Raw genomic sequence first — 22,781 nt, forward strand, 5'->3', positions numbered from 1 at the left:
CTCACTGTCTTATTGGGGGCTGGAGAGAGACAGATGGAGGCTGGCAGTAGTAACTGCTGTAATTTGGAACCCATCTCTTATGCAATAAATGTCCAGCTGCTTATTAAATTGGCTCCTACTGGAGTTGGCCTGTTTCCTCTCATGTCTCTCTTTTTTAAAAGAAATCAGTAAATGGGTTTTGATACATTAAAGAGAAATGTATGTTTCTTAATCTTATTATGGCATAGATATTTTCAACATCGAGCTATCAGGTCAGGGAGAAGATGTGTTGTTCAGATATCCATGCCTTCATCTGAGAGTGGATCTGACGGGAATGGATGCCTTAAGATGCCACGGGTTCAGGAATCCCTGACAAGGCGGGTCCCGATCTGCTCCAGCAGAGGTTGGGATCAGCCTAGAGCCACGTGTCCCTCAGCAAGAATTAGGAAAGGAAACAGCTTTTCTGCCATACTGGCAGCACCACACTTCCCAAGTTTCAAATCCTTGCTCTACTGTTTCTTAGAGAACTTACTTAACTGCTTTGTGCCTCAGTTTCCCAGTTGGTTAAGGGAATCACACTTCTCACTGGGTTGCCCTCAGGATTAAGTGAGTTAATCCACGTGAAGCCTTTGGAACAGACACATCACCAGTGATGCCGGCCATTGTTACAAGTGATGATGATGATTCCCTCAGCGCCCGTCCGGTGGGCCAAGTATCAGCTGTGAGCGAGAGAGGCAGAATGGCGACATCTTGCGTCCTACTGTGAGTTCGTGTCATTTCGACACAGCTGTGAGCTAACTGTGAAACTTCATTCTGCTGTTTATAAACTGTTCCCAAAGCACATGAGATATTAATATAGAAAACTGCATTTTGGTGGGGGGTGGGGGGTGGGGGTGCCATAAACCTTTAATACCCCACACCCACTGGTAACAGTGCAAGAAACAGCAGCCGGAGAAGGAGCAGTAGCCACTTTCAGTGCTACAGTCCTCCGCTGTCACACGCCAGCTTCTGTCTGGTTCACACGTGTGGATGTCTTGTATGTCTGACAGGACCATCATTCTACCTGGGTTGTAAACTGCTGGTGACACCTAAGCACGTCTGAGACCAAAGTCGGCCTTCCGTGAATCATTCAGTAAAGACATCTTCTGGCTTGTTCTTCGTTCTCCCTTTTCTACCCCAGTTTCCGTTTCCTCTGTCACCTCCTCCTTGATCCCGCCACCTCCTGTCTTTTCCAGCCTGTGCGGAGTCACTGCCAGTGTCACCTCCCTTTATGCAGCCTGGTTCTCCTGACTCAGTCTTCCCACTGCTTCCTCACCGCTTTTCCCGGGCTCCATGTCGCCTCTGCTTCCGAGCCAGCGTGGGGCATGACGCCCACGTGGCTGCCTCCCAGTCTGCACCCTCTTGGGTGGGAGGATGAGGGCGGGAGGAGGGGGTAGGAGTGGGGAGCCCTGACCCTTTGGGAGGCGGTTAAGAACGAGACCATCTTTGCTACCTGGGCCACCATCCCTGTGTCCTCATGTTCACCTTTCACCCACCTGGGAGACCCTGGGAGAAATGAAGGGGTTGCCCGGGCTGGTGACAGCCCTGGGGAGGGGTCTCTGCATCACTCTTTTCTCCCACTGGTCTTCCTCACTCCTCTGTACTTATCCACTTTTCCAGACTCCACCTTAGTTTTCCTCTTCCTGGAAGGTACAGTGCCTCCTCCCTCCTGCTCACCCCCTTCCTCCATGAGGACTGGGCGGTGGGGGGCCCCCAGGAACTCCGTGTGTCAGAGAACTCTAAGGGGCCCAGCTGCTCTGGGCCGGTTTCACCTTGGCCAGCTGACCCCGGGGCATCCTTCCTTTGAGATGTCCTTTTAATTTCAGGCTGGGGCTTTTCTGAGACCTTGCAGTTTCTAGAAATTTAAGCCTTAGGAAAGTAGAGCGTTTTTCTGCTTTTCCAAGATCAGACCTAGTAGTTAATCCTGATGTTGAAAGGCCGTCACAGGAGGAGCCGAGTCATTCGTCCTGTTTTCTGGGCAGCCTCCCATGCCCGGACAGTGGCGTTTGTTAATCATGACGTGGCAGATGATGGCCCTTCACTTGATAATGTATTCATTTCTCTGGTCTGAAGATGACTTATATCCAATCCTGAAAAAATTGTCAATCGTGAGGCATTACAGCATGATCCGTGGCTTCCCTCCTTGCAATGAGTATTTACCTTCTCTGGTCTGAAATTTATCGATGGGGGATGCATGATGTATATTTAAACTCCCAGACCTAAGGTGATTTTTTTTCTGTCCTGAGAAACATCGTATCTTGAAAATAGAATTTTACAAACATATGTGGGACAGAGAAATTCTCTGATCTTTTCAAATGGCCACACTTGGTTGATTTATCTCATCTGTTGAAGAGAGCCAGGCTTTTTCTCCTTCAGTTATAGCACATCTTGTGGAACTCAAGACTCCCCATCACTCCATGTCTGGGGTGCTTCCAGTTCCCAGTTGCCTGTTGAACAGCTGAGGACAGCCTTATGTGTCGGGGTTGGCTGAGGGGCTGGGAAAAGGTCCCCCAAGGAAGAGTACCTGATACCACACTGAGAAATGCCCCGTCAGGTCAGAAGTCCATCCACGGTGGGGGCGGGCAGCCCGTGGGTAGGAGGGCCATCCGGAGAGAGGCAGCGCAGGGGATCAGCCCTGCCCGGGGCACAGCCGCCCGCAGCCGCCCTGCTGGTGACTGTCATAGCCTCAGTTCAGGTTGGGGAGAAACCTGTTAGTGCTACAGTCCTCAGCTTTCAGAAGCCAAAATTAGAGTCTGTGACTGAAGTGATCTTCAATAATGTGTCCTTATGGCGACGGCCTGGGCTGCTGCCAGCACCAGCCAGCGTGCTCCCTGGTTTTGATGCCACCACCGTTGGCTACAATGGTGAGTCACAGGGAAAGGGCGAAGGTCAGGTGGGGAGGACAGTCAGAGGCGCTGTCAGCTGCGAGAAGTTCAGAGGACCCCTCCCCAATCCCTTACTGAGAGCAAGGGCTGTGACGGGAAGGAGAACGTGGCCTTGGGCTGCCCCGGAGGGTCTCCCCTGGCTGGGAGGACACAAGGGGACCGAGTGAGGGCCTGTGGGTGTTTCCTGTCCAAATCCCAGTCCTCCGGCTCCCGGGGGCCCTGCGCACGTCACCGCCCTGCCAGTTCGCCTCCTTGACTCCAGGTCACCGTGCTGGAGGCTGTGGTGTGCTTCTTCTCTGTCTGGTCCATCGTGGGGCTCTCGGGTTTCCACACCTATCTGATCAGCTCTAACCAGACTACGAACGAAGACGTAAGTTCCTGGTGGGGTGGGGCGCGGGCGTGTGCTTTTGTGGGGAAAATAGAAAGAAAAGGTGGAGGCCCAGGTCTTCCTTATTCCCCATCCAGACATGAGCCCCTGGGAGCAAAGAGCGCACAGTGGAAACATTTTCCAACATCAGTCTCCTGATTATTGCAAATCCCTAAATTGTCTTGCTCTCTGACCACATCATGTAGATACTAAGATTGGCCAAGTGACACCAGTTCCAAGGCGGGGGGAGGGATCTGTTCTACTCCTTTACAGTACAGTTCTGGGAGTCACCCCTGCCCTGCTGGAGAGAGACCAACCATGTAGGCTGGAATCTACCTTTCACAGTGAGCGGCTCCATTTCATTCTGGAAGGAGATTGTCCCTGCCCAGAGTTTAACTTTTTGTCCAGGATTATCTACCTGTATTTACTGCAGACAGAGAACAGGCATAAAACCGGAAAACCCAATGTTAGAAATGTGTCTTCATGACCCTGGTCCTCTCTGCCCTGAATATTTAAATTCTGGCAGAAGTCTCTGTCAGTACAGGAATTAAATGTCTCAGAATTAGTCAGGTTGCCTTAAAGGCTTGGAAAATCAGTGCCGATGAGGTATATGAATTAAGAGAATATTAAGACAGTTACTAGTACTTGGTAACTGTGAACATTAGAAATATTCTGCAAAGTTATCTTGGCAATAGAACAAGGCTGAATTTAGGCTACAAATGGCCAATGAGGGGGCATGTTACCCCTTTCTGTCACCATTCATTTCATTACTATTTAACAACTAAATGTGATATGAAAAACTCTCCACTGACTTCTGTGAGCTGGCCTTTAAATACTATGTAATAGAAATAAGAGATTACTGTCCTCACAGAATGTTCCTTTCTCCCCAGTCTGACCTTTTGTTTTGGGGTATTTCCAAATTTGAGGTAAATGCCAGTTTTCCTTGAGAAAAGTACCTCAGTTTCTCCTGCTGAAGAAACGAGGAAAGACCATTGCACTCTCTGTGGGCTTCTCACGGTCCGACTCACCTGAACTGCGGCATTGGTGTGAGGGATAGTGTGTCACTGACTGTCTTTTTCTTTCAGATTAAAGGATCTTGGTCAAATAAAAGAGGTAAAGAAAATTACAACCCCTACAGCTACGGAAATATCTTTACAAATTGCTGTGTTGCCCTCTGTGGGCCCATCTCTCCAAGGTAAGATTCAGACAGTGCGACCTTCTTTAACGGATCTGGGGAAAGCACACAGCCTGGTTGTGCTGGCACCGGCCTCAGGCGGCAGGGACCCGGCCACCGCGTGACCGCCAGCCAGGCCAGCGCTCTGCTTCCTGCTGTGGAGACACGGCCTTAACACAGTAGAGATCCGGCTTGTGCTCTGCTTGTTGTGTGATGCTTGGGCTAACATTCCACTGAATTGGAATCAAGTTTGGGGAAAGTCTCCTCAGGATCAAAATAGGGAGACTGAGGCACGTGACCCAGGAATGACTGGATGATGTTGAACGTCCGTGATAAGCAGGGAGTTCTGTTAAGGAACCCAGGACACGACGTAGGAGGCAATTAGGAAACTGTAGGAAGAAGTGCTAAGAGCTGAGCTGTACAGAATATAAATGCTGTAATAGTTCAGAGGGAGCCATCCTTGTGGGTGGGAGCAGTTGAGATGGTGGTGGTAAGGCAGCAGTAACGTTAACAGTCGCAGTGGCTGAAATTTACTGAATAGCATTAGGCTGTGCTGTAAGTGCTTTACATGGATTAACTTTTAAAACCTCACTCTGTACCTATGAGATCGGTACTATTAATCCCATTGTATGGATGTGGAAACTGAGGCACAGAGAGGTTAAATAACATGCCCAAGATCACACAGCTAGTAAATGTTGCCAAGTCAGGACTCAAACCCAGGCTTTGGACATCAGAACCAGTGTGTGTGTTGATGGTACAATGCTGCCTCCGAGTCAGAATTATGCCAAATACAGTCAATTCTTGATTATTTGTGAGTTACACCCATGTAGAATATTTCCAACGGATTAGCCAAACAATCATCAAAATTTTGTAGTGAGTAAGTATTCCAGGTCGCTAGAATGTGTTTCCAAGCCTTCCTCCCTCTTGGCTTCTAACTGTGTAAATGAAGAGAAACCACAAAAGCCACTGGGCTTTCTCCACAGCAGTCCCACTGCTTCCTGAGAGCTACATGGCCAGACATCACTGGTTTGTGCTCATGGAATGCAAACTGAATCTGATCACCAGCCTCAGTGAAACTTCATTAGGGAAGGAAGAGTGATGCCCACCACCCCACAAAAATAATCAAGCATATATTCCAAGGCCATTTGTTAATTGGTACTGGGGTATAGTCACTGGTGCTATTGGGTAATTGGAAATTGTTTTCCAGTTTGGGTCTAGAAAGTTGGGAGCCCCGTGGGCTGCTCTCGTCCTGAATTTGGGGGCCCCGCCTGTCCCTCCGAGGCCTCTGAGGAGGGCCTGGCCAGAGGGGCAGCCAAGGACTCTGGTCAGACTCACCCAGGAGTCCCTCTGGGGGCTCTTTAGACCAGAAAAAACCTCTGGAAATGCTTGGTTTTTCAAATTTAGCTTGTGTTTCCTACTGGTGTGTGTTGCTTTGTGGATGGTGGGAGCAGGCCATGAAACACAGGGTCAAAGAGGCAAAAGTGTCTTTCCCCGTCTCTGAAATAGACATCTGAACCTAGGAAAGGAATTTAAATTCTCACATTCTGTCCAAATCTCTCTTCTTGTTCCCAAGTCTTTGATTTGCACTTGGCACTGCTCTGTATTGTTTATAGATCAAATCTTGTCATAGCCGAAATGATTTTTTCCACAACTGGATTGAATTTGCTGTGTTGGCTGAGCCGGGGCTGTATTCTTCCCCAAATCCAAGTCCCTCTGGATGGGGCATTTCTCAGGGATGGCCCTGCCCTTGGAACAGCTCAACCACTCAGAGCTTTGTGCAGGGAAGATGGGACGCTGTCCTCCTGCTTGCCTTCAGGCTCCGCTCCCCAGAGCTGTTCCCGGCAGAGGTGAGGAGGGGACAGTGCTTGTCTTTGCTGCTCCCTGCTTTGCCCTCTCCTCTCTCTGCCCTGCTTCACCCACCCTCCGTGCCCTTGAGAGGGCCAGGGCTGTCTTTGTGCGTCCCAGACGAACCTGTCAAGTGACCAGCATCCCTCACTTCAGACAGGGGCTGAGGACCACCCATGTGTCCAGCATCGTGTGCCTGAGTTGTCTCTAAAATACTCTTAAGCCATGTAACCATGTGCTCGTGAGGAAGGATGAGTGTGTCTTTGTGTTCTCCCAGGAGAGGTCCAGACCATGAGGGTGAAGACCCACAGTCGTTTCCCTGCACAATGTCCCCAGAGGTGTGGGGCAGCAGAGTGGGGACAGCCAGGTTTGGGGAAGGGGGCCCTCCTAACAGGGCAGGTAGGAGGAATGGAAGATTGGAAAGACAAAAAGTCCTAAGATGTGGTCAGGGTAAGGGCCTATGGACTGGAGCTGTGGGTTGACCAGTTGAAAGAATCCTCTTGGCCGCTGTTAATGAGCACATGCTGTGTGCTGGGGGGCTGAGGACGCACGAGAGAAAACGTCAACAACACAGGCCCATCAACCCATCAATAGCAAGCCTGCTCGGCCGGAGGGGCTGTGATGGGGTCGGGGTGCAGGTTCTCTGGGACACCTGGGAGGGCTTCCCAGAGGAGGGGTGTAAGGTGTGATCTCTTCCAAAGGATCAGGAGGAGTTGGAGGAAAGGAATTGTGGGAGAACAGGGACCAGCATGTGCGAAGACCCAGAGGTGAGGGGGGAGCCTGGCTTGTCAGAGGAGGAACTGGGGGAGTTTGTGGGCGGGAGTGAGGGGGATCTTGAGGGGCGAAGCAAGAAACTGAGATGAGCTCAGGGGGGCCATCATGAGAGCCAGGAGGGGACTTGAGACAGAGTGTCACAGTCTTGGTGCATGGCTGGTACTTCTCAACAGGCTGAACGCATAGGAAGCAGGCCGAGAAATTTCTGTATAATCCCTGCTGTCCCTTCAGACTCTTCGTGACCTGGTTCTTTTTCTGCTCCTGGATAAAATCCTCTGCAAGTCCCTTAATTTCTCCTGTCAGTTGCGGGGGAAAAAAAGGACTCAGGGCACTTTCATTTCCTGTAAAATAGTGTCATTTCAGTGAATCATAACTTCAAAGTTCACTGAAAGGTAACACCCCTGCTGGGATTTCAACGTACGTTTTGGGGGGATACGATTTGACCCCCGACATGCCCCTTCCAGCCAGCTCCACACCGGCTCTCTCCCCAGGACTGCGCCCAGCCCCCGCCCTCACCTCACCAGCCCCCCGCCTCGCTCTCATCACCCGGCAGGAGCAGGTGACCCCTCTCCCCAAGGCATCCTTTGCTCTTTTACCTTCAATCTTTTGTACCCTTGAAGGCGGCTGCAGACTTGGTCTGAGAACCTCTCTGACGGTCCCGCGTGGGGGGTCCAGCACCTCCCCTTTGGAAGATGGAGGTTCTTGTGGCCTCTTGTTTTTTCAAAGCAGAAGCAGAGAGAGTCCCACTTCCAGATCCTGTCACAAGTCTTTTTTAATGGCTTGTTAGCCTGTCACTTGAAGACCTGAAGGTGGTAGCTGGGATGATAACCCTGATCTTCTAAAAGCAGAGCTGATGCGTGGAGCAGGAGGGGGAGCACGTGGGCATGTGGATGTGCTCAGGGCATCCCACAGAGGCTGCTGGGAGTGTGGCCCAGCCCCAAACCATGGGAGGCCACTGTGGGAGGCCGGCATATGGGGGGAACCTCCTGTTCCCCTCCACAGTTCTGCCCTTAAACCCATCAACACGGAGTCTTCACCCAGGGAGGAAAAAAGGCAGCTCTTCTGGTGGCAAAGTAAAGCTTTGCCCCCACTTTCTACCTGGGCAGCAAGGCCATGGAGTAAAGACAAGAAGCGTTATTCAGAAAACTTGTCTGTGGGAGACTGGGGACCCATTTTCATTCATCCAATCAGCAAGCATTTGCTCAGCACCTGCTGGGAGTCATCTGTAGCTGTATGATGATCACAAGACCCCTCCTGCCCTGGTGGAGCTTACACCCCGTGACAGATGCACGTGGACATGGACGTGCCAGCACGATGTGATACGGGTGCCCAAGGCGCCCCGAGGGCTCGACATAGGGACCGAATCCCCCTGAGGCAGGTGCCATCGGGGAGATAAGATAAAGGCGGCCCTCAGGAGCTTGCTGGCTGCTCAGCAGAGACACTCATCTGGTCACCATGACACCAGGTGAGCGGTGGTCTGTGCAATCGGGGATCATAGGCAGGGCTTAGAGAAGCCAGATGAGGGAGGAAAGCAGACATACGGCCAAGAGCACAAAGAACAGACAGTGGAGGGGTTTTGGCAATGAAAAGCCAGAGCCTGAGCAAAAGTAACAGAGATGCAAAGTCGAGAGTGCGCAGCGGGCAGTTACCTCTGTTCCCCAAGAGCACACAGCAGGTGCTCAGACATGCTATTTGAAGAAACTATGCTGCGAATGCCATGTGTGTGATACAATGTGGATCTGAGGCTGGAGAGGAAGGTTGGGGATGGGTTGTGTGAGGCCTGAAGGCCAAGCACAGAGGTCTGGCCTCCGCTGGTAGTTGATGGAGGCTATGCTGGCAGGAGGGGTAATGTGATCAGGATGGCGTCAGGAAGAACACCGGCCCTACAGCCGAGGACGGGACCGGAGGGCAGGGACTGGTGGAGGTGAGGCCTGAGGACAACATGGGGGCCTGCAACAGGTGGCAGGGAGGGAACAGATGCTATAAGCGTCTTGAAGGGCAAAAGTGATGCACTTTGGAGCCTGACCACACGTGAAGGTGAGCGGAGGTGTATTCCAAGGTGCCTGGAGGGTCCATCACAGAAAGGAAGACCCCCCACCGAGGTGGAAATTAAAAGTGTTGATGATGTCTTTAGCTTTTTATTCACTGTCTCCTGCGTTGTTCTGTTTTCTCTTGTAGCCTAATTGACAGAAGAGGGTACATCCAGCCTGACACCCCACAGCCAGCCGCACCCTCCAACGGAATGGCCGCGTACGGGGCCACTCAGTCACAGAGCGACATGGTAGGGGCCGCCTGCAGCGGGGCCGCAGCTCCCCGCAAAGGCTTCTCTCCCGCTTCTGTGTTCACTAACCTAGTAACAATCAAGCAAGCCGAGAAAGCTTCCCGGGACACCCATTGACCAGAAGGCTTCGGGAGGGAAAGGAAGCGTTAAATTAAGGCAGTATCCCTAAGGAAGGGTTATGGCCCCCTGGTGGTCGTTCTGCTCGGGAATGTGTAGGGGAAGCACATGTGCAACATCTCTTCCAGAAAGAGCTTGTGGCACCCTATGCTGGGAAGCCCCCTTACACAGAACCAGGGTGCTCTGTGGGGGCAAGTACTGCTGCCCCAAGTGGGGCTGGCTGTCCGGAGAGTCCCCATGTCCCATGCTGTCCCTTTGCCTCAGTCTGTACCTGCTGCCCCAGCCCCTCTTTGAGAGTGCAGTGGACAGTGCTGCCAGTTCCCCCCGCATTCCCCTAGAATCCTAGGCAGCCATGCACACCCTAGTGCAAATGATCAAAGTTCGTTGATTGACAGCAAAACCTGACTGCGTGCCTCTCCAGAGAGTTTCCCAGGTCACGCTTCTGTGGCGGTGTGGAAGAGACGTTTTGTTTTCACTCTGCTGATGGGAGACTTGGGGCAGGGCGGGAGTCTTTCCATGGGCACCCGAAATCACAGCCTGGCCTGGTCCTGACCATCAGGGCCTTAAAAGTCCTCTGGTGTCTATAAGGCAACAGCCTCTTTTTATCTGGAACAAACTTCCCTCAGAAAGCGTTTCTGATAGAGACCCAGTCCCGTGGCCCCCAGCACCGTTTGCTCTCTGTGGGCCTGAATCTCCCACCGCAGAGTTTCCATGATAAACAGGTCAGACCTGCCCTTTAGGGTAACCGGGTGGACTGTCAGCCTGAGAGTAAAGAACCACAGAGTGAGAGCCGGCAGTCCCAAAGCTGCCTCGTCGTTCGCTCGGGACAGAGGGAGACAGATTAATCCCAGTGACCCTGGGCCGTGTTCAGAGCATGGAACCTGGGCTCCAGCCGCAGGGGAAGCTGGCTGCTGTTTATTTGTTGGCCGTGGTGTCTCATTTGTGTTTTGCTTTGCTTTGTCTGTTCAGATTTTCTATTTCGTTCTGGGGTCAGTTGAGGCTTTAAAATAATGAGTGACTTGCTCAAAGTCACACAATTAGGGATTTAAAGCCTGGGTACTTTCCACCACATGCCATATTTCAAGTGTAAAAACCCTCCAGTTCGTGTCAGCCGAACCTCTTCAGAGCCTGCCCTGACATCTGGGAGCTGAGTTGACTACCGCCCAGCGGGCCTCAGCCTTGGATGCCTGTGAGAACCATGACAGCAATGCACTGAGCTCAGTAAAGTCTGAGTCCCTGGGTGGGGCTTTGACTTGATTCTAATCGGAATCCAGCTTTGACAACTATTACCATAGTCTCCAATTTCTTGTGCCCTCTCCAAAATTATGGATTAAAAGGAATGACTTTTGAGCCGTATTTTGCTTTAACACAAAGAAATCTTTTATCTTGAGACAAATCTTAGGTCAGTTTGGCTCAACTAAGACATGGTCTATTCAGAGAGACAGGTGTAAGAAGGAATATCAACCGAATGCGCCAGGACCTGCAAGGCTGGTGGCGGCAGGAACTCCAAAAAAGTGTGCTCAGGTTTCAGGCAAAGCTTTCTGGAGGAAATGACATCTGAGCTAAACATCAAAAGATGAGTTACAGTGAATTAGCCATTAGTGGGAGGGATGTTCCAAGCAAAGCAAATGCAGGAGCCGGGCATGAGGCTTGCCAGTACGGAGGCGGGTGAGGGCCTGGGTTGCAGGTCCTGTATTATTTGCTTTGTTCTCTCCCCTTCTGAGAAAGTTAAGGCCAAGAGAAATACACATACCAGGCAGTTTCCAAGAATTGTCAAAATATGGGGAAATAGGCTAAAATATTTCAAATCTGACAACAAAACTAATTCTTTGTAGTATTTCTTTCCCTTGACCTCCTTAGGCTGCCTGTAATAGACATTCCAACCACGGCGGTGGGGGCAAAATCTGCTGTGTGTGCAGGAACAGGGAAGACTGGCTCACTGGGGTGTCGATTGCAAAGCAGGCATTGGAGGAAGCTAGGGAGGGAGAGGAAGTTCATGAAGGGCTTTGGGTGCCTTATAAACAGCATGGATTGTGCTCTGTACATGGCAGGGAGCCATTGCAAAGGCTCAGTTCGAGTAATACCATCAGATTTCCTTTGGGGTGAATGAGGCCAGAAGTACTGGAGGAGGCTCAGGAGGCAATGTGGCACATGGAGGGTGGCTTGCCAATAGAAAAATTTTAAGACCTGAAAAAAAATTATAAGCTGTGATACATGGAAAGAAAACAGCAAAATCAAAATGAACATTTAACGTCTATGAGACACATGAATATGTCAACTTCATTAGTGGCTAAATTTAGCTTTCATTAAAATTTTATTATTACATTTTAGAAATGGTTTGTAGGTAGGGTTTTTCTCACTTCATAAGAATTCCCAAGCACACGTGTGATTACAGAGAAATCATTACCAATTATAAAGTGATTTCTCGTAGACAGATAAATTTAAAAGTTAACTGCCTTGGAGACCCCTGCACTTCCTATCTCACCATGCTGCCTTTGTTGTGAGAAACCCAGGTTTCCACTGAGCTTAAAGCTGGGAGAAATTTTTTTGGCCCCAAGGCTCCTACCCACTGCTGGGCATGCCCCTAGTACATCATAATGTCTTCAGGAGAGGCAGTATCTGAAAGCTCTTTGAAGGACTAAGATGAGATACATTCTTTGTGGCCCCACAGGCCAGAACCAGGAACAGAAGGTGGATCCAGGAGGCAGATTGTGCTCCAGTGTCTTTATTTTTTATTTTATTTTTTAAAAATTTTGCCTTATCTCATTTTCTCTCCTCCTGTGACTCCAATTACTCATATGTTAACCATTTGATACTACCCCAGAGGATAGGTCCTGAGGCTCCCTGCATTTTTCTTCAAACTTCCTCTCTCAGTTCTTCAAATGGAATACTTTATTTTGATCTGTCTTCATGTTCACTGATTCTTTCTTCTGCCCTCTCCAGTCTGTTAAGCTCATCCAGAGAACTCTTCACTTCGATTGTAAGAATTTTTAGTTCCAGAATTTTCATTTGACTCTTAATTTCTCTGCTGAGTTGTATTTCTTTACTGAGATTCCCTATCTGTTTACTCATTGAAGCCATATTTTTCTATAATTATTTGAACATAATTATTATATTGCTTAAAATCTTTATCTACTAAGTATATCTGGGCTGTCTTGAGTTTGGTGGCTGTTCACTTTTCTTCTTGACTCTAGGTTACATTTTTCTTTTCATTTGTATGTCTATGGGTGTTTTATTGAATATTGAACATTTTGGGTAATATTCAGTTAGTGACTCATCATCTTGAACTTGTATAGGCTTGTATTAGACTTTATTAGTACAGTTCTATGGAAAGTTCAAGATTTTCTCAGGCCCCTCTAGTCTGAAGGAGTTCAAACTCCAAATTCTGTCTCCCCTGAAGATCTCATTAGGGTTTGATTTAGGCTGTGTTAGGAGTAGTCCAGGATCTCACTTTAGGGCATGACTCTTACTCCTAAGACACATCCTCCCTAATGCCTTAGCTGAATTCCAGGCATGTTAACAAGATATTGAGGGTGTTAATGAGATTAATGTCACCCAGCACCCTTTGCTTAACTTCTAGTATCTCTGTGCCTCTCTCAGCCCCATTATGGCTGCTGTCTCATTAGCTTTTCGGGGGGAGAGGGTGTGGGGGTACTTTTCCTGCACAAGCACAGCACAGCTGTTGGCTACAGACTTGTGGGAGACCTCCACTAGCATTTCTGGCTCCTCTGTCTTCACAGCATCCTTTTCTGCAATGCCCTGCCCTACAGATCCAGCTACTTAAGCTTCCTCACCCTCTGATCTCTGCTTTCTCCACTCAGCAGAACTTCTTTGCTCTGCTCAGCTTACAGCCTATACCATGGTTGGGAAATTCTTCCCAGGGAAAGGGCTGGTTGACTACAGGGCTCACCCTGTGAGTTTCCCTTCTCTCAGGGATTGCAAACTTGCATTGTCTGTTGTGTACTATTAGAAACTGTTTGCCTCACATATTCTGGCCAGTTTTGTCTACTTCCTTGTACAGAGAGGTAATATTAGTCCAGTATAAGTTATCCACAATTCCTGGGAATAGAAGCCCTGTCTCTGTGATTAGAAGACACTTTGCAGCCAACATTGCCGTATTCCCAGACACACATTTTTGTTATCCACTCTACCAGCAGTGAATACTGAATTAGCCATGGAACATGATTCCTCTGACCTAAAAGTGTTTCTAGTACTCACCTCGAAGGAGGAGCATTTGGAGACTTTATATTTAGCACCAGACTTGGCATGTTCATTTGCAGGGGAAGGAAAGGTTGGAGGGAAAGAGATCCTAGGTATCTTGGGCCAGATTTTCACCTATTATTTTATTTTAAAGTCTAGATCAGAAGGGCATTTCCTAAATGGTAGGAAAAGTGCTCCTAAGGAAATTGCATTATTTTAGAAATTAGAGATATAGATTTTAAAGTCTTAGATAAACATACTGATGTTGTAGGACAGAAAAATTAGGTAAATATTGATAAATAGTTGGCATCAAAATACCCACTGAGGTCTTACTATCTCAAAAAATGGGAAAATTCACTATTATCTTACCATCTCACCTAATTTGAAGATGGGGATGGTTATTTAGCACCTAAGTGATTTTCCCTCTGCTATGAGTTCCCAAGGAAGAAAATGTTAGAGAAGTAATAGAGTGATATTAAAATATTAAAATGGTGCTTGTAACCCCTGCATAACCTGAACACCTAAGAAATTCTGAGGAGCCACACCGGAATTACATGCCCATAACCCCAGTGCCAACTGAAGACCATCTTTTTGTTAGCCCTGTTTTCCTCTTCATTGGCTTTTATTATGACCTTATATTGAAGTTCTTTCCATGACAATACGTGTATGCACAGTCATGACATCCAGTTATGGTTCAGTTTTACTATGCATATCTCATTTGATGGTCAAATAATTGAAGTTCTGTATAGGATCAGGGTCATGGCTTAGGTTTAAATCTGGCACTGCCAGATCCTTTGGGATCACATGCTAAACACAAAGATAGTAACATAGTACATAATTGTTGGATTTTTTTTTGAAAATCACTTGCTATATTTACTTAACCTCGTTTTTAAATCCCCTTAATCCAATATCAAAACAAGATTACACCTAGTAGTTGTAACTAGTTGTAACTAGTATTGCAACATTCTCCATGCATAGTCTGAAAAATCAAGTATAATAGAAAAAAAGTTGAGCAAAACTAAATAATAATGTTGAATAAAAGAATAAAAAGCAAACACTCCTCCTAACCTACATTTTAGGTGGATTTTAGAAATGTGTGGTATATTTATTACAGTAAGTGAGCATTCATAAGACCTCAGAACACAGCTTCACAGCCAAGCAGAAATAAACGATGCCCAATGCTAATACTTTTGACAGAATTGGAGCAAAAGAAGTAACTCATTTCATTCATTCTTAATTTGTATACAAGACCATCTAGAAAACTCCTAGCTTTGGTTTTAGCAGAGTTTAATCTGTACACTAGGTTTATCTCAGACAAGAAATCAGCTAGAATAAAATAAAATGTATTCCAACATGAGCAAGTTTATCTGAAAATCTGCAGAAACAAAAATAACTTATCCCTACAGTATTTTTAAATTGTAACATTAAGTGACAATGCGTGTGACATCCAAACATCTGAAACCATAAACTTCTTTGCAAGTTGAATGCCAGTGCTTCATCTGGGCAGTGAATCAACCAGCTGTCAGTGACTTACTGCAACCACAGCAAATGCTCCAGCACTCCAGACAGTAGTGTTAGTTTGATGCTGCCAACAGAAGGGTCTGTCCGTAGACATTCTTACAAGCAGTCAGGTTTCTTTTCTATTAGTAAACAGCATTTGGATTATTTTGGGCCTAAAAAAATGGCAGTGTCATAGAAGTCAACCTAATATTCGATAAATATGAAACTTTAAAGTGTTTTTTTGGAGTCAAGACGGGAGTTTCTCAATTTCCTCTTCATAGTGATGGACTGTCACTGTCCAATATCTGGATGCTTGGTTGTTTTTCCTTAGGATTATGTAACTGGTTAGATACACTGAAATATACCTCATGGCTTCTGGACCTGGTGCTGGAATAGAAGCCCTGCTACCAAATTGAGAGAGAAAAAAGTGAGCAGTGATGTCTCCCTCTACTGGTTGAAGACAAGAGTCCTCACATGAGCAGCCAGGAAGGCGGGCTGGTGGCGTAAAGGTCACAGTGGGGAAGCAAAGGAGAAGAGGAAGGAGAAAGAGAAAAGAGGAGAAATGAAGAAGTGGGAGGGAAGTCAACTGAGGGAAAGATGGGGCAGGGAAGAGAGAATCGGTGAGGCCAGTGAGAAAGAAAATCAAGTAGAAAAGTCAACACGAACTGGCAAATAAGAATTAGAAGCAGAGGTAAAGGGCAGAGGTGCGAGGACCTTTTTTTCATGGGTCATCTTGACAGTAACCCTGAAAATACTGGCCAGTTTCTCCCTTGAAGTTCTCAGATGGGAATTGCAACCATGAAGGTTCATCAGCCCATCCTGCTTGGAATTTGGCAAAATGAGGAGAAGACCTGACTTTTTTAAACCAGATCTTCCCTAGTCATTGAGTTTCTTTTAAGAAGATTTTCAAAGCAAGCAAAGTTAATCGTATGAGAATTATACCTTCCACTGGGTAGTGTCATTGCCCTCGCCTTGGTTGGAACCCATTCCAGTGTCCTGTTATGAGCTAATAGGAAATTTTTACAAACAACATCCTGTGGAAGAAACCCTGCTCCCTAGGCCCCCTCAAATGAGATTGGTCTTCTAAACAGAAATCAGTTGAAATGTGGCACACGGTTTTCAAAGGTATGGGTTACAGCAGGGTTTAGACACTTAGGTTTGTGGTCACAGAGATGCGCTCACTGATACACATCACACCACAAGGTGAACTAGGGGAGGGGACACGGGGCAGACAGTACATTCATTGTTAATAGGAAAGCAATTCCTATAAACAACCGAGAAAAATATCCATAACTATACTCACAGAAACAGTCATCTTTTAAGATATTTAAACAAATACCTGTAGAAGAAGTGTTTAAAGTCAGGTAATGCAAGTCAAGTTTCAAAACAGTCATTTTTTTCACTGTATAATTCTTATTCTTTTTTTTTATTGAGGTATAGTCAGTTTACAACATTGTGTCAATTTCTGGTGTACAGCACAATGCTTCAGTCATACATGAATATACATATATTCATTTTCATATTCTTTTTCACCATAAGCTACTACAAGATATTGAATATATTTCCCTGTGCCATACAGTATAAACTTGTTTATCTGCTTTGTATATAACATTCAGTATCTGCAAATCTCAAACTCCCAGTTTATCCCTTCCCATCCCTCCTCCTGGCAACCACAAGTCTGTATTCTATGTCTGTGAGTCTGTTTCTGTTTTGTATATAAGTTCATTTGTCCTTTTTTTTTTCACATTCCACATATGAGTGATATCATATGCTATTTTTCTTTCCCTTTCTGGCTTACTTCACTTAGAATGACATTCTCCAGGACCATCCATGTTGCTGCAAATGGCGTTATTTTAACATCAAAATATTCATTTTGAGTGACATTTCAATTTTTTTAATTAAATGGTTTAGGCTAAATGTTTTCTTTCACATATTTAGATCCTTCAGCTTTCCCTCTGGGAAACCGGAGAGCATTTCTAACAGGGTCCTGGCTGTGAGGCCGAGCACGGATTTGCTACAGTTTTAATGTTGTCAATTTGGCAACAAGAAAGTGCCAACAGGTGTGCGCAGGAGTGGACCCAGGTTTGGAGGAGCCTGAGTCATGTAACTTGGAGTCCTCTTTAAGAAAAGGAAACAATATGCAAAACAAAACAACAAGCAAGGCCTTGGAAAGCAAGCAAGCAAGAGGCCTTGAACTTAAGCTTGTAGCTTCAGAGTAAACCCACCTCCAGGTGTTGCCTAGCAACAGCTCACCGCCCAGTGTGCATAGAAGCCAATACGATGGCCCCAGCTTTTAAGGAAAGAAAGAGCTTTATTGGAAAGTTGAGTAGCAAGGAGACGGGAGGTGGGGCTCAAATCTGCCTCCTCCATCCAGGTTTTAGGGCAAAATTTAAGAGGTTAGAGGAATTTCAAACTTGCAACCTAGTTAGTCTTCAGTTAGTCCGTAAAAGCTACTTGTGCTGCTGGAAGCCAGGTTTTCCTTATTGAAGGACTCCTTGCTTCCTAAAGGGCTCCAGTGGCAACATTTCTATTCTTTGAGTTCTGTGAACTGAAGATTCTTGGTCTGGAGTCATCCTGGAGACAGAAGTTCCTGTCTTGCACATGCGTAGTGCTGTCTCGGTAAGGTAACTCAAGGTTTGATTAATCAACATCCTATGTAAAAAGGCAAAACCAGTTTTCACAGGTCCGTTCAAGTCAGCACAAGGATGCTTTAGCATAGAATCTCAAAAGGCCCCCAAATTCCACATCAACCTCCCAGTGAACATGAGCTCTAAGGAACTTAACAGACCACTGTTGGCAGCCCTTATATCCCAGAAGGTTCTGGTGGGTGCCCATGAGCTCTGCTGCAGGGCACAGCTGGAGAGGCGTGATCAGGGACGGGGAAAGGGCGCTTGCCTGGAGATGGAGAGAGAAAGACAAAGCGAGGGGAAGCTCGCCTCTCTCCTCATGTTTGTGCTACCTGACGTTGGAAATCTCCTCCAGCCCTGACCTCTAATGTATTTTTCTGAGAGTCTGTAAGAGCCGGTCAGAAGTGCTTGGCAAATAGAATTTGCCAATCAGTTTTCAATAAAAAAACCCGCCTTCTTCAGGTCAACAGAGACAAGCAAATCTAATTTGCAGTTTCATCTTTCCCCGGAGCTGGGGGTATTGTCTGGACAGAAGGTACTAAGACAAGTGAGGGTTCCAGAAGGGAAAGTGAAGAACAAGATCCCATCATCCAGGAAGGGCCCTAATTTGAGAGCTGGAGCTCTCTGGGGCGGCTTCTCAGCCCGGGGGCCACGGGCAGGGGGGGCGGCCGGCTCAGAGGCTGTGCTGTCGCCATCAGCCAGGACACTAAAGGGTGATTTTCATAAAATGTTCTTTGCAAAGTACAATATATCCAGAGCCCTGGGATAGTTTCCAAAAGATGAATGTTTAATCAGGAAGGTTGCTCTTCTCCGCCTCTGCCCTGTCAAGACTCAGCCGATGTGCTGAACGGAACTGATGGGGCTGGAGAGCGTGAGCCGACCAGAGCTGTCTGTAGCCCTGACAGCCGCGCTGCTCAGCATCCCCCACCAGAAAGGGTCCTGCCCTGAGCTGAGATTCCCTGCAAGAGCAGCGAAACCTACGCAGTTGCCCTTTGGATAAGTACTGCTGTTCAGGAGATGATTGGGAAAATGTGGGTATTAAATGACCGTCAGTGCCTGACAGCCCCTTTCAAGCACTTTTTAATGGCATTTTTGTCTCATCCAAGTAGCCCTCCACCCACTCCTCGGCCCTTTCCCACCCTTCCCCTTCTCAGCGTTTTGAAGTTCCATCCTTGGCTGAGATGAAGCCATGATAGAAAAGCCAAGATCTTCCTTGAGACTTTCTTTCCCTCTTTAAACTCCATTATGCCCCTTACTCTTGCCTGGAACCAATGCCTTTGAATGTCTAAAACCTGTGAATTCCTTGGAGACTGTGCCTCTTCTACCTCTTCATGCAGGCTTGGGGGCAGGCTAGTCCACCATTTGTGATTTTAGAAAGAAACCCATTTGGTTAGGAAGGACACACACTGGCGCCAAAGAAGTAAAAGCCTAAGGAACTGTGACTTCGGGTAAACTCTCTTTTTTCCCCTGAAGCCTGCATGTTGCATGGTTTAGGTTGTTTCTGTGCCGGGCGGTGGGTGAGTGACAGCAGTTCTAGGCATGCCTCTGGACGGAAAGACAGCAAAGCCCCTCCATCCTAAAACTATGAGAACATGGTTCAACAGTAACTCTGGAGTTCAAAAAAATCAGAGTGGAGATAACACGAGCATTTACTAAGCACCTACTAGGTGACAAATGTGAGGGGGAAAAAGGGATTTGCAGTCAGACACTCCCAGTCCCAAATCCCGGATTTTTTCTCCTGGATTTTTTTCCATAAGGTCTTTTTTCCATCAGGTCTTAAGCCAACCCATCTGATCCTCAGGTCTGCATTTGTAGAGGGAACACGTGTTTGTTCTAAGAACTTCTGCAGAAACAGAGTGGAGCACTAGCTTATTGCTTGAATATAGACAGGATAGCTTGCCTAATATCCACACTTGCTCCCAAAACTAAGTCACCACAGACTCAAGTTCAAGATCTCTGCATACAAGAAGTCTCTTCTGGCTGTTCTGAACCTTGCCCACAGCTCAAGGGAAGGGTTTCAAACTCCCCCGGCTAGAAAAGTGTTCCCACTATTTCCTTTGTGGAAAAAAGTGAAACAAAGGACACAAGAGTTAAGATTTAAGAATACTTAGAAGAAAAGGAAATCTTTTATAAAATGTTGGCATTCTCTTTTACAGATTAAAAAACCACAGAAGCTCAATTAATGGTTCTTGAGGCTGACAAAAATTTAGCAGTGAGGAATTCTAGAGATTTTACAGTCTCATCAGACCCTTGGGCTTCGGTTGCCCCTGTATTTTTCTTCCTTCCTTTCTTCCTTCCTTCCTTCCTTTTCTTCCTTTCTTTTTTGTGGCACAGTATACATAACATAAAATTTACTGTTTTAACTATTTTTAAGCATAGAGTTCAGTGGCATTAAGTACATTCACATTCTAATCCAACCCTCACTACCATTGACATCTCCAGAACTCTTCCTACAAAGTGAAACTCCATACATTAAATTAAATCGTAACTCCCCATCTCCCTTCCCTGGCAACCACCATTCTGCTTTCTGTCTCTAGGAGCTTGACTTCTCTAGGTACCTCATATAATATATGAGTCCTTTTATATGTGTGTGTGTGTGTATATATATATATATATATATATACCTCCTTTATGGGAGAGATGAGGAGAGAATTCTAGTGTGAGACTTGGGTGAATGGGAAAGTTAAATATTGATCTTCTGTTTGTTTGTTTTGCTTTACTGTTGTTACCAGGTGTCATGGTCTGAATGTTAAAATGACAAAAATGAAAAAAAAACACCTTTTCCAGGTATCTCATATACCTCCTCTAGGTACCTCTAGGAATCATGTAGTTTTTGCCTTTTTATGCCTGGCTTATTTCACTGAGCATGATGTCTTTAAGGTTCTTCCATGTTGCATCACATGTCAAAATGTCCTTCCTTCTGACAACTCAATGCTCCACTGTCTGTATAGACTACATCCTATTTACCTGTTCATCTGTCAATAAACGCTTGCTTCCACCTTTAGGCATTGTGAATAGTGCTGCCGGGAACATGGGTGTACAGGCCCCTATATTTTTAAAACAACATGGTAAATGGTTTTCAGCATAGAAGCAACACCAGTCTTGGACCAATGCAGGTGGCAAACCCTGTGCCTCTGTCCACGGATTGTTTTTAAATTAGGTCCTGTCTGTGAACAGGGACCCAGAACATCAAGCCTGTGGCTGTGTGGTACTCCCGGGGTGCCTGTGGGTGACTATTAGTTTGAGTAGCTATTTAGGTACCAGGTGTTGGTATTTACCACGTGCTGGGTGGCGCCAAACAGAACTGGGCTACTGCGCATGCTCTCTGCCCTGTCTGACCGAGGTGTCACTAACGGGTCTCTCTCTCTCTCTCGCATCCCGCCCTCTCTTGCCCCCCATGCCCCCTTCCCTCCCCACCTCCTGCCATCTCCTCTCTCCTCCTATTTGCTGGCTCCCTCCTGCTCTCCAGTGCGACCAAGACCAGTGCATTCAGAGCACCAAATTCGTTTTGCAGGCCGCAGCCACGCCCCTGCTGCAGAGCGAGCCCAGCCTCACCAGCGACGAGCTGCACCTGCCCGGGAAGCCGGGCCTGGGCACGCCCTGTGCCAGCCTGACGCTGGGGCAGCCCACGCCGCCCTCCTCCATGCCCAACCTCGCCGCCGAGGCCGCGCTCACAGACATACTGCCCCTGAAAGAGGAGCACGTGGGCCACCAGTTCCTGACCCCGGAGGAAGCGCCCTCGCCGCCCAGGATGCTGGCGGGCAGCCCCCTGGCCCACAGCCGCACCATGCACGTCCTGGGCCTGGCCAGCCAGGACTCTCTGCACGAAGACTCCGTGCGAGGCCTGGTGAAGCTCAGCTCCGTGTGACCGCGTGGCCTCAGCCAGGGGCTGCAGACAGGGGGACAGGCAGACGGCAGACGGGAAAGACTTCCTGTGACCCTGTGCGGTGGTGGCCGGGACACCTTCGGGTCCTGGAGCACAAAGACCACTGGGAGAGGAAATGGATCTCTGCTGAGGGCGGAGGCGGGCAGGACCCAAAGACTTACACCTTGGTTTTATTGACTTTTCTTCTCCACCCTGACCGCTTTGATAACAGTGAAAATAGAGAAAGAGCTATTTTCAGGTGTTTGGAATATGAAGGGTGGGCGTGGGGAGAGAGGAGCCTTGAGGGGCTCAATCAGAGTCTGGCAGAAGAGGAGGATGCCTGGAGGTTCCGCTTGCCTCTCTGGGACAGACACACAGAAGGTTTATGACACTTGTGGCCGGACTGAAATTGCACTTACGTGTTATGCTACTAATATTTGAAATAGACATGCCATTCCATTTGTTAATTAAAAAAAAAAACCTAAAGGGAAAAAAAAAAAAACGACCAGATGTGGATTTGCATGCCACGCTGCAGTCTGTTCACAGTGGTGTTGGTATTGAAAAGGAACTGCGGCTTTCTTTTCCTTTCTTTTTTAATTTTGTGAATTCTCCAGTGCTGCTTGAAGGGAAGACAGTGCAACAAACCGAGACCCATGGACAGTGCCACCCCCTCACCAGCTTCTTAAGCTTAATCCGACATGGGTAGGTGGCTCCCGGCCTGCGGAGGCTGCTGGGGTGTTACCATATCAAGTACCAGTTATCCTTCTGTTTAGTAGGTAGACGAGGTGCTGTGTTGTACCACACCCGCCGCAGTCTTCACCTCCTTGTGTGACCGCATTCCCGTGGACAGCCAATAAAATGACGTCCTCTGTTATTCTGGATCTGTGTGCAGTTCTCCTTAACAGCTGAAGTGATACCACAATCATCCAGATGGCCTGCAGAGAATTCAGTTTTATTGAAGCATCCCTGGCAAGGAATGGTCCCAAAACAGCCAAAAAACATCACACTTTTGAATTGTCAGGTATTTATGGGATGATATCTTAGATAAGAGAGCAGCTTTCCATCATTTGTTGTTGTTGTTTGGTTTTTTTTTTTTCCTTTTCTTTATCTCTTTCGACACGGTCTTAG

At 47.4% G+C, this 22,781-nt stretch overlaps 1 protein-coding gene across 2 annotated transcripts in view; it reads left to right on the forward strand.

The window, feature by feature from the left end:
* The window catches only part of ZDHHC14 (zDHHC palmitoyltransferase 14), a 245,392-nt gene extending 222,865 nt beyond the window's left edge, over positions 1–22,527 (forward strand). Inside the window, exons 6-9 of one of the 2 annotated variants that reach the window (XM_006197701.3) lie at positions 3,171–3,273; positions 4,356–4,465; positions 9,242–9,344; positions 21,258–22,527. In XM_006197701.3, coding sequence (XP_006197763.2) covers positions 3,171–3,273; positions 4,356–4,465; positions 9,242–9,344; positions 21,258–21,656 — 715 coding nt within the window. In that variant the 3' untranslated portion in view covers positions 21,657–22,527. The remainder of the gene's footprint in view (positions 1–3,170; positions 3,274–4,355; positions 4,466–9,241; positions 9,345–21,257) is intronic. The other variant, XM_006197702.4, reaches the window with a different exon arrangement.
* The last annotated feature ends 254 nt before the right edge of the window (positions 22,528–22,781 follow it).

The sequence above is a fragment of the Vicugna pacos genome, chromosome 8, assembly GCF_048564905.1.
Source record: "Vicugna pacos chromosome 8, VicPac4, whole genome shotgun sequence".
In the NCBI taxonomy this organism is placed as follows: domain Eukaryota; kingdom Metazoa; phylum Chordata; class Mammalia; order Artiodactyla; family Camelidae; genus Vicugna; species Vicugna pacos.